Here is a 12,423-nt window from a genome sequence, read left to right on the forward strand (position 1 = left end):
TCACCTCCACTGTATGCAGCATCAGCCAAATAAGCAAGTGTACTGGGTTATGTGTTATTTTATACCACATTAAGATATTACAGTACTTTATTGTAAATATATTTTTCAGTTTTTTACTGTAAATTTTACAGTACTTTACAGGCAACCCATGTTGTACAGTGTACTTCAGATAATGTTATAATTCCGTTGTATTTTCAATGTGAGATTAAACAGCCGTTTTAACCCATCTTTACCAAGGGTACCAGTAATTCTTGAGCTGAATGTATAAGAATTCCCTGGATGGATGGATGGATGGATGGATGGGTAGATTTTTTTTTAACCACCAAATGCAAATTGCACGTAGATTTCTTTTGCATTCTACCATTATTAACCTCAATTCCAATTAATTAAATAATCCCTCAAATGAACAAAGAAACAAAGAATTAGTCAATAAAAACGCCATGTTCTTCATATTATCTAGTCGTTTATTAATTCTCTCAGTAACATCCTCTAACAGTATCAGCCAAAGAAAGAAAACAGCATTACCAAAAACAGTTGAAAATTCAATAATAGTGATATAATCAAACCAAAGAGAAAATTGGAACCTGACAGAATACCAGGGGATGCAGAGGGACTCAATTAAATAAATAAAATTTAGATAAATAAATTAATAAATAACAGTTAAATTAATAAATAATAGCATCATATGCTTATTCATACTATTAATATCTCTCTATCAGTAAGATTCAATAAGATCCATTTGAAATGTTTTGTTTGAAAATTGAGCAGAGGGCAACACCATTGCTGGACAGTCTGTCCTCAAGCAGAAGGGATTTAGGTGGTGGGACAGAAAATGAAAAATGCAGAATATATTTTGTGCTTCGTAGTGCACATTCATTCAAAACACACATAAAGAAAAGGGGTAGTGCCTGGCACATGCACATGGTTACAGTAGTCAGGCAGCAGAAAGAGAAACGCGATTCAGGGCTCCCAGCACAGTACAATCACAGTACAATGGGCTCCCGGCACAGTACGATTTCCAGTTCTGTGCGGTACAGTTTACCCCCGTCTGACAAGGCCATGATGCTTTTTTTATAGCCGGCTAGGTCCTGGGTGTCAGCCTCCTAAAATTAAGAAAAGAGTCACATGGAGCATTGTTAATTATAATTCATTACCTCCAATTACAATCATTTAAAGCTCTTGGTTGTCTTTTCTCACTTGATAGAGGTCCTTCAGGAGGTAGTCCAACTCCATCTCATCAATGTAGCCATTTCCATCCTTTAAAACACAGAAAGAGGTTATACTGGGTTACCCCTGTCTATATTGCGGTTATATCAGGGAGTGTATTGGCTTTACACAGAGGATTGCCTTCCTGTTTATTGATTCATACGATTTGCTGCTTCTCCGATTCACTTGCTATTCATTTGTAGAGTTTGGATGAGATCATAACTCTAAAACGACACATCTTTGGGTGAGTCTTTGGGTGAGCAAGTTGCTTTGCATGTGGCCAGACATTTTGCATTTTTTCAAAGCTCAGCGCATCCTGTTCAGGCGCTGTGAGGTGTGTCAGTATTTAGTTGACCTGGTATGCCTTCCACTCCTGCTATTATTTATTTACCCATGACTTCACTGTAGCAACTGCAACTATCTATGTTTCAGATGTGACTGCATCAGACTGGAGGAGGGATATGATTGAAAGGCTACATTTTATATATGATTACGCACTTTATCTGTCCCAGTTGTCATAGCAAACATGCATTAAGAAGATCATGCAGGAAACCCTGTCAATCTTTAACTTTGCTCAATAGTACTTTCTAATTTTAGACAATTTAGAAAAAAATTAACATTTGTTAAGTTGTCCGTGTTTTCTACTGCTGAATGGGGGACTCATGCAGCCGTCCAGATGAACAAAACACAATGCTTAATAACCACACTAATTCTAAATAAAATACAAATGTACAAATTTAGAGAGTGCTAATGTAATTTGGTTTAGGGGGAGATAGCTGTACATAAAACAGCATAGACATTAAAAGTACACAAACTTATACACCAAATATTTAATGACAGTTATATCTATTATAATAACTTAATAACTTATACACCAATACTACATAAACCTCCACCAAATTAATGCATTGCTGAATTAATAAAAATAATTAAATTAAAATAATATAAAATAAATGAGCAGCTCTTGCTTAAGAATTTTTACCCCACCCTCTTGTGGTGTTTTTGGAACTGTGTCACCCAAAAAGCCATTGTTAGTCAAATGTTCACACAGCAGGTGCGCATTCGTGGTCATTTACCTGCTCAGGTGAATGGAAACAGCATTCATCTGCATGCAAAATGGATTCACGAGAGTGAAGGAAAGCAGATTGGAGGACTCACTCTGCTTCATATGCTGAGCTAAACCAAACTATCACCTGCAGGAGATTTTCTGCAACATTATTATGCTATTAAGCATTGTGTTTCTTTGTTTTGAGCATATGCACTTCCAGTGAGCAATAGAATGAAATGGTCTAAAATGAAAAAAAAAATACTGTTGAGAGTAGTTAGAGATTGACAGGATCTCCTCTTGCATGTACTGTCTTAGAGAATGCTTGCTATGAGGATTGGGGAAGATACTTGATTATAAATGAAGTGTAGTCCTTCAATCTAAAAGTACTGTAGTGTATTTCCCTGCAGTCGCATTTGAATCACAGGCACTTGTGTTATCTACTCATGTTATTTTAGTGAAGAAATGCACACTACCTTGTCATAATATGTGAAGATGCTGTTGAACTGGTCAGGGGTCAGCTTGATGCCCTGCAAAACAGTGCAAACAAATCAATATTTAGGCTACAATTCCATCCTTTAGAACTTTGGTACAAATTGTAAACATTGCTTGTACCTAACTCACCTGGAATTTCAGTAAGAAATTTTCCTGAACTGGTAGAAGCCTTAAAATGTGAACGAGCAACAGTCTATTAGCACATTGTATTCGAAGGAGAAAGAGCTATCTGATTAACTGGGGAAAAATATTTCTCACCTTGCCATTTCAGAGAGCCCCAGCTTCCCGTCCCCATTCAGATCAAACATCTTGAGCTGAAAGTGAGAAAAGAGGTCAAAATAAATGGATCATTTTCATTAAATATCAACTATCAACTTTTCTTGCTTGCTGTTTCAGGTCTTAGCTGGTCTGGCTCTCATTTGTTGCAAATGCACACAAATTGAGCATGGAAAGGGTCATTAGTCAGACTAACATTGCATCTTATTCACTAGGATCATTACACAGTTCCCTTCAAAGCAGCGGTGTAGTTCTCTAGTTAAGAATTACAACAAGGTGTTAATGAGAAACAGGTTGTTTTACTGCATACACAGTCATTTGTCTGGTTGCCAACAGCTTGCCAAAGCATTAAATAATCTACACTTTATTTTTTTTTTCCATTTGAGCTCTGGTCCCTTTTTCTTTCAAAAACTCAGAATGTATGCACATTGAGCAAAGTACTGTGTACAGCCACCAAGGTATAATTCTTAGTCTGAGTAACAGATGGTTTGACATTATTTTATTATAGCAGCATGAAGGTGTGCTGATGAGATTCTTACAATTGTCTGTGTGTATTCCTGCAATTTCTGGTCATCATATTTTCTGTTAACCTTTTTCAGAAGGTCTGAGAGAAAGTTCTAAAAAAAGAAAAGGTACAGGTTGATTAGAAAACTTCAGTCTGTGTCTATGTCTCACAAGGAGCCTGGTCCACTCATGGAACAATTGTAGTCCTTAAAGTATCCAGTAAACAGTATAACATTTGCACATTATTATACCTATGGTCAAAATCTGCTTCCTGCATGTGATTATGACCTGGTTTGTACTTTATGAACCAGAGCAGAGATTTGAATATTTCCTTTGACTGGCAATTGCTATGGCCAGGATGATTTGCATGCTTTCGATTTGCTTCTGCAGCAAAAGAGCTACAGCGTTATAAAGATCTTGCTCAGGTTAGTGAGTACAACCCAAGCTAGAACAATAACTCGGTTAGCTTAACTGATATACTCTATACTACTGTACACTGCATTCTATTTAATGGCAAAATGGTTGGTGAAGAAGGTGTAGCTTTTTATAATAATAATAATAATAATAATAATAATAGTAAATATATGTGTATATATAGATATATAAGTATTTTACCTTCAGTTCATTTGCTTCAATGTAGCCACTGCGGTCTGTGTCATACCTTCGCCAGGCCTACAGATTGACAAATATCCACAAAACAAGGTATTTAATTACAGATAAATAAAAAGTAAATAATTTGCCTGACCAGGATAAAGTTGCAACTGAAAATGAATGAATGAACTACAACATTTGTTAGAATGCTTGTTAGAATAAAAAATTGAGAGTTACAGAAATAAGCAATTTCCCAGAAACACAGTCCCCCATAGATACAATGCAAATAATAAAGAAATGTGAATTTTGTTTGTCAAAATGGAAAGTAATTAAAAGACAATATCCTAACAAATTTTGGAGATTTTAACTGTGGAAATGACTGTGATTTTACTACTGATAACATGTTCAAATGCAGTGGGTAGTGTTGCTGCCTCATAGCTCCAGGGTCAATCCTAAACTAATCCTAATCCTAAGATCCTACTGTTTATGTGGAGTTTTGCATGTTCTCCCCATGTTTCCTCCAGGTTCTCCAGTTTCCTCCCACCTCTGAAAAACATGCTGGTAGTTGGACTGGCTATGCTAAATTGTCCCTAGGTGTGAATGTGTGTGTGCATGGTGCCCTGTGATTGACTTGTGATTGCCCTGTGAATTCTCCCAGTGTTCCCAGGATAGGCTCTGGATCCAAGCCCAAACAAGATAAAATGGTTACTGAAAATTAAAAATAAAAATATCAACAATTTGAATAAAATACTATATTAGCTCTGTTAGACTTATGATTCTAAATTCTGTAAATTCTGTCAAGGTGTCAAGTTCCACTAGAAGCATTAGATTAGTGTTTTGTCTGAAAGAAAACAGCATATTAATAATTACACATTTCTTTCTTTCCACAGCCTCTCTTTATCCCCTTCCAAAATCCAATCAGAAAGATTGAAGGAAGGTGCAATAGAGTAATAATTGTTGGGAGCCATGAAAGTTTCAATGCGGTAATCTTTGGCTTTTTCCTTTATTATACCCATTTTCTGTTCAGCTCAGCTGTGAGAGCACAAAGAACATGAAATGCAATTTGAATGCTTTAATCTAGCAGCTGTCCTCATTTCTAGCACTGATTCTTATCAAAGATAGATGCTCTGTCCAGCCTTCTCATATCTCTGGAGAACTTCTGTGGCCTTTTCATAATGTACCCCTCAGAAAATAGAAGTTTGTACCCCCTCATTCTACTGTAACCCTTTAAAGGGTTTTTTTTTCAATTCCATTCTTTCATTCATTCATTCATCTTCAGTAACCACTTCCTGATCAGGGTCAGATATCCTGGAAACACAGGATTCCACTCCATCACCCCATGCACACACACGTTCACACCTACAGCCGATTTAGAGTAGCCAGTCCACCTACTGGCAACTTTTTGGGAGTTGGGAGGAAAATGAAAAACCACGAGCAGGACACAGGGAGAATGTGAGAAACTCTGCACAGGCACTAACCCAAGCTAAGGATATAGTTTGCCAACTACAGAGCAATTAAAATGCTCAGTTTTCTCCTTTATATCAGACATATACTAGCTTTGCATAATATAATGGCCAGAAAGATATGCAGCAAACCTTAATCAGTCATTCTTTATTATCAAAGTGCACGTTTAAGAAAAATATTTCAAAGTTTTCGTCTTTGTCTTGTGATCAATTTTTCTCAATAATGTGAATAGGCTGAACTGTGGAATATTACAGTCAGAGGAATGCATTATCAGCTATATAATTCTATATATATAATGCAGTATCTTGGTGCTATTTTTATGATATTCACAAAAACATGTTTAATATGCTAAGCACAGAAAAATTACACAAATTGTTTATTTTTTATTATTTTATACACAGTGGAAAGTTGAGAAAAGCATACTCATAGAATACTAGACCTACTTTTTTTTCCATTTCAGTCCACCAGGGCATTTTTTTTTAACTATTCTCATTTGCTCATGTCCTTAGCAAAGTCATCACCCTGTGACCATGAACCCATGTGGGTAGTTTCTATCCATCTATCTTATAGACCCCCACTATGTCACACTCATCTTTCTAAATCTGTACTACCATGTAGTCCATCTTGATGTGCTAATTCTTTTCGGCTAATTTGGTCTTGAAGGTTCCCACTCACCAGCTAACTCTCCCCTCCCCATCACATGAGAACTACCAACCGGCAAAGGTGAGGCAAGCACATGCTTCCTCTGAGAAATCTTTTCAAGCTGCTGCTCATGCTGTGTCAAAGGGCAATGTAACATACTAGAAGAAAAGTGCTATCTGAGCAGTTCTGCATGCATGAGCTCTCAGACATCCACAATTGGCTAGCATTGCCCTCATTGACAGGGGAGAGAGTAATGGCATCCCAAGAGAGTAATGGCCAATTTTGCTCTCTTGTGATGACTGATGGCTGTGACATCATTGGAATTCGAACCCTCAATCTCCCAATGATCTCCCTCTTTTCTGTAGTGCCACTGGGGAGCCTGTAACACTAATTCTGATATTTTAATTACTGTTTTCACCACAATTAACTGTGTAAGACTGAATAAACCACATGGAATAATGTTTGAGTTTGGCATGCAGCAGCATGGGCATTGTAGACACAAAATAATTAATCTTATAATTTGAACAATAAACTTCTAACTTGTGTGAATTGTTGAAATTTTTTCTTTCCTAAACTTTCGTGTATTTCAGCCCGTACTGCCTAGCCCTGATGGAGTTAGATGAAGGTCATGATCAATGTGCAAATTTGGGGCCTGAAAATTTGCAACATGCTTGTAGAGCCTTGCTTTAACTGCACCATAATGCCTTTAAAGACATGCATATAATTTTCCTCTGCCACTGCCAGCCATAGCTAGTAGTGAAACGGGCAGCAGGTATGGCATCAGAGCCCGCATGTGAGAAAAATTTATGTTCCTTCGCAGCATTTCAGTAGCAGAAGTCTCCACTAATCAGTCCCATGGTATTTACAACACTGGGTCAAATGCAAGGCCTGTTAGCAAAAATGTAACAGGGCATTGAAATGCAAAGCATAGGAGTCTGTCTTGCATACAGAGACAGACCCTTTGCTACTTTCAGTAGCTGGGTCTCATTCTGTAATCTCAAGGCCCATTTTGCCAGAGAGTGCTAGAAATGACCATAATTACAGGTGCAATAGTTACTGAAATCCTATAGACGACACCAACCAAGCAATCTGACTGCCATTCCTTTGGCAGTGAAGTGAAGTAGATCACTGTAATTGTTGACACAGAGAAGGCAAATAGGCTGGCTCAAGCTCCATTGCCGGAAACATGGTATAAACACACTGCGCCACCTGCTGCTATTACCTGGCAGGTCTCTCTTGCACAAGCCTACGAGGCACTAGATCATTGTCTACTTTTGTCCAAAACAAACTGGACATTTTGAGGCAGCCGGCTACCTTTACCTTACCACTAAAGTTTTCAAGTTATCAAGTTATTCACGGTCATTGATTCTGTTCGGTCAAATGATTCATTCAGTTACACCATTTGCCCAAATGTGCAGCCTGATCATGCAACCAGCACTACAATTACACATACTGAAATGCCGGAAATCTACAGCTTGGACTGAATGAGCCTGAACAGTACTTGAACTCAGTCTCTAATACCAGGTTTCAGAAACTGCAATAGCAGATGGATGGAGTTAAGCATAATACAGTGCAGGCCAGGTTGGTGCTACTGTGCAACCCATAACAATTAAAAGTAATTAGTGTCAGATCAGAGCATGACCATGCTTCCTGGGCACGATTAACCGAAAAGTTGAGAGGCAACGTATCTGAAAATACATAAGTGCTTAAAGTTCAGTTGCTCAACTCAGAGCCTGTCAACCATATCATAAAGGCAGGTGTTACTAACATTGTGCATTTTCGCTGCAAAGAGGGAAATGATTTAAAAAATCCATGTGAAAAACCTTAAAAAGGTGAAAGAAAAAGGTGTAAATCAGTCTCAACATCAGTGTATTAATTTCACATAATTTAAATCTGTGTGCCTAGTCTTCATGCTCACTACCCTTTAGGCAAATGCCTTATCTTTCACAGTGGCTAATATTTTGGAGCTTTGAATAAAAGTGCTCATGGCAGCAATATTTGCAGGGACAGATTTATCACTTAGAGTACATAAACTAGAAAAACCTTTTCAAAGAGGTGTGTAATATCTCCATAACTTGCCATGTGAACTAATTGTGAATGCGGCTCTAAAGTGGCTTTTAATTAAGACAGCTTTTTACTTGCTATTACTACAGCTGGATGAGTAGGCCAAGTGCAGGCAAAACTGGCCAGCATTCAGAGTTTGCAGTGGGGACTGGAGTTCAAATATGTCACTGTTTCAAACCCAGCATTCCTGACAAAGTTATTTATACTGTGGTATATCAATAAACCTAAAACTACTTTCGCAGATAAGAATGTGACCAGGCCAGCCCTGTGTCCAGTGAGGGATTTTTATCCTTCAAAAAGCACAATATCAGCGCATTAATTAATTTTTCACCCACAATAAAGAGTGGAATCAGAATATTGAGTGATATTTATCCTCAATAAAGAACAGAATCAGCACTCAATATTTTCATCTTCAATAGCCTAAAAAACACCGCGAGTGATTCTCTAATATTTTGAGTGATTTGAGGCTCCATCTGGACGTGTTAATACAACTTTTATAGAAGACCTCCCCTGGTTCTGCAGGAAACTGTACTCGTGCTCCTCCACTCACTCGTAGAAAGACAGCTGCATAATTGATATTCTACTGTCTGGTTTAGATTGTTTTAAATGTGATAAAACTTATCCAGAGTGGACTGGAAATCTTATCAGGCCCTTGCAAAAAGAGGAAGAAAAGATTATGTAATATATATGATTGTATGCTTGTGTTATGCACCTTTACTGGTGCATGGCTGGTGCGTCTGCAGGTTTTTGTTTTTCTAACCAGCTCATTATGGCTTTCAACTGATTATTAAGTCCACTGGTTGGAATGAAGACCTCTAGCCACACTTAGTGGATAGAACTGGAGACCCCTGCTATAACTTATATAAAGTATGTTTTACCATTATAACAATTCAGTGACTTGTGAGTGGAATACAAAAGAAGATGAAATCAACCATTTATGAAAATATGCAAAACTGCTAACATCTACTGTGGAAAGGTGAATATTTGTCTGTATGATCCCTTACCGCCATAAACTCAGAGCTGGAGCCCAAAAACTGTCTGAAGCAAAGCAGGAAGTTCTCTTCTGTTGGCAGAATCTGGGCCAGCTGAGACATAGATATCATGAGAATTAATGTTTCTAGAATCTAAGTGACAAGTGTGAAAAATAAAGTGGCAGTGAATTGCTCTGATTTAAAGTATTTAAAACAGCTGGGTTGGATCTAAATATCTGCTATTTTCAAGGCCATTTGTTTTCTGACCTCGTCAAGTGCACTGGCGACAGACTCAATTTTTTGGAGCAATGCAATTTCTTACCTCTGACAGCTCAATCCTGCCATCATTGTTCTTGTCGAATTTCTGCATGAACTCTGCCATCTTGTCTCTGAAAGATGCATTTGAGGGGTCCTGAAACAGACAAGCATGCCAAGAGGGCTTTGGTCCAGAGCTAGCCTTAGATCTCAGCTAACACCAATTACTTTCATTCACATTACTCATGTCAGAGAAATGCCATGTAATGCCAAATCAAGAATGAAGTCTGTTTACTGCTAATGGGGAAAAGCCCCTATACGATAGTTACTGATTGTATGAGTCTGTAGCATATTTCACATGATTCCAGAGGTCCTTGTGATTCCTGGCTTTTCACTATATGACATGCAGGGAAATAAAACCTCTTTCTTGCCCACACTGGGATCCTCTACATAAACACCATCTGCTTAGTCATATAGGAAATATTTCTATTTCAGTATTTAATTTGTCTACATTGGTGGCAAAAGTGTTGACATGTTACCAGTACTAGCAGGCTGTTGTACCACTATGACTGTAAATATCATGGGAGCTTTCTTTATGAGAATATGTCATGAAGAAAAAATCTTCATTGAGAAATATTTGTGCTAAAACAACAGCAAAAAAAAACAGTGTCTCCTTTGCAATACGATTCTTTCCATCTGTCCTTGACTGCTCCGACACAACCAACCTTGTAATCACCATCACTTGTTTTTGCAAGTCATCACTGTATATAATGTTCAGCGTTTTTCATCTTTGCTTGGTGTTGTTAGTGCTTATATGTGTTTCTAGTCCCTGTGTTGTTTTCCCCCCTTGTTCTAGATGTTTCTTGTTTTTATTCTAGGTTCACTTTGCTCCTGGATGACAATTATAGATTTGCCTCTATCCCATCTGCCTAAAATACAGAATTAACTAGCTGTGGCTCCTGTTAACTTCGTTCGGTGTGTTTTGGGTGACTGAAGTGCAGAACCTATTTTTGTCTCTGCTAGATGCGTTTTGTTTTTGACAGATTTCATATTCAAATTAATTTCCTTTTTCTTCGTTTACTTACCACGCCTGCTCCTTTCCGTGCAATCTCCAACTGAGTGATAAAGTTTTCAAGCTCCTTGCCTTCAATGTAGCCATTACCTGTATGCGAGATCCACATTAAACCAGCATTTAGGATTTAGATTACAGATTACACAACATGAAATTTGCATAAGGTTGTTGATTTGTCTGGATGATATCCTATGTACAAAGCTTGTTAACTTTTAAGAGATTTTGGCTGGCAGCAAAATCAGAGCAAGTACAGAGCCTAATTAAAAACTCTTGACAGCTGTTCTCCCAATCATGCTTTGACTGTCTCTCTTTCTGATTTTGGAATAATTAAGGGCCTTGCTGTAGGGGGCCTCTTAAGTTCCATTTATTACTCAAGACAGAAAGACGATCTGCAGCTTGATGCTTAAAAGAGCTATATAGAAATTCTAATTCAGTTTCTACTAATACATAAAATATTACCATGTATGCATGGTCTATGCACAAATGCATGTTTGTCTGCTTTACTTCAAACTCTAGAGATTAATTTTATTAATTAATTTGTCAGCAGACACCAGTGACATTTGCAGACATGAAAATGGATCTCTCAAGGGGAAACTCTCTCTCTCGCTGGTATTTACAATAAGCATAAAACAATAAGACACCATTTTATCATGCATCATTTCAAAATGATGAAAAGTTAATTAGAACTGTGTCAGTTCTGGCATCACAGCCCTGTGACAGCACCTGGATTATGCATTCACAGCTCAGACCTGGCTCAGTGTCTACAGCTTATTGTAATGAATGAGACCACACACACTTTACGCTGGTATACACAGGAAAGGTAGCTGGTGTTATTCTTTTGGAAAATGAGAAAAGACCGTTCATTTGTTGCGATACATTTGATTTGTAATTAAAAGCAATTAATTATCCAGTGGATGTGTTGAACACACAATGTTGACTTATTAGTTAGGAACTGACATGCAAGTTTTAATTCAAATCCTTTTTTTTTTTTTTTTTTGCTGTAATCTTGTTGACTATAAAGAATATTTAAATATAGACTTCACATAGACTTAACAAAAATACTTAGTCTTAAATAGTCACAGCTATTATCATATCTTTACTTGATAAATGGAACTAGCAAACAATGACAAGGAAATTCCTAGAAATGCACGTTAAAAGGCATTGTTCGTTAGTTTTAATAGCAAACACAAGCACAGTGAATCTGGGGGTAAATTACAGAAATTCAGTAGAGCACATCTGTGTCCTCTGCTCGGGAATGTACTGCCTTATATTCCCAAACCCCTTCAGTTTCTCCTCAGCAAACTCCTCTTGAATAAGCTACGCATTTCTGCACATTGCTCATCTAGTATCAAAGCACACATAGCGTTTTCTTCTCACAGTTAAATCCCCTCAGGAGCATCTTTTCTCAGCTCGGGTGAAACTCTTATTGCACTTACCGTCAGCATCAAAATGTTTCCAGATTTCGAGGAACTGGGTTGCCGTCAGTTCCGCCAGGTGAAGATAGGGAGGCTGTGCAGATTTATTTGCCATGCTTCTTTTTTTTTTTTTTTTTTCTTCCCTGCTGTGCTCAAAGAGAGAAAAATCCCTGGCGAACTTCTACTTCGTCTACCAGCGGCTGTGGTTCTCCCCCTCCCCGCGCGCGCCGCAGCTTTTAAACGAGCGCTGAAGGCTGCAGTGGCTCCGCGCGCGGCCAGGTGGCGCAGTGTCCCTCAGCACCGCCAAGACTAACGCTCCCATACCATAACACTCAATACACTCAATACACCACCCTAGTGTACCATAGATCTAGATGCTAGATCTAGATGCACATAAAATATTATGTATATCGTGATTGATAA

The 12,423-nt window shown here is 38.0% G+C and overlaps 1 protein-coding gene across 1 annotated transcript; it reads right to left on the reverse strand.

Moving 5' to 3' along the window:
- Positions 1 to 443: 443 nt before the first annotated feature.
- calb2a (calbindin 2a) lies at positions 444 to 12,203 on the reverse strand. The gene is made up of 11 exons (XM_026927484.3): positions 12,022 to 12,203; positions 10,599 to 10,675; positions 9,581 to 9,670; positions 9,292 to 9,372; positions 4,142 to 4,198; positions 3,562 to 3,639; positions 3,005 to 3,060; positions 2,876 to 2,915; positions 2,728 to 2,781; positions 1,198 to 1,257; positions 444 to 1,103 (listed from the first exon to the last, which is right to left on the reverse strand). The coding sequence occupies exons 1-11, from the start codon at positions 12,113 to 12,115 to the stop codon at positions 984 to 986; spliced, it is 807 nt and encodes a 268-aa protein (XP_026783285.1). The 5' UTR covers positions 12,116 to 12,203; the 3' UTR covers positions 444 to 983.
- Between the last annotated feature and the right edge of the window lie 220 nt (positions 12,204 to 12,423).

The sequence above is a fragment of the Pangasianodon hypophthalmus genome, chromosome 6 (assembly GCF_027358585.1).
Source record: "Pangasianodon hypophthalmus isolate fPanHyp1 chromosome 6, fPanHyp1.pri, whole genome shotgun sequence".
Lineage (NCBI taxonomy): Eukaryota > Metazoa > Chordata > Actinopteri > Siluriformes > Pangasiidae > Pangasianodon > Pangasianodon hypophthalmus.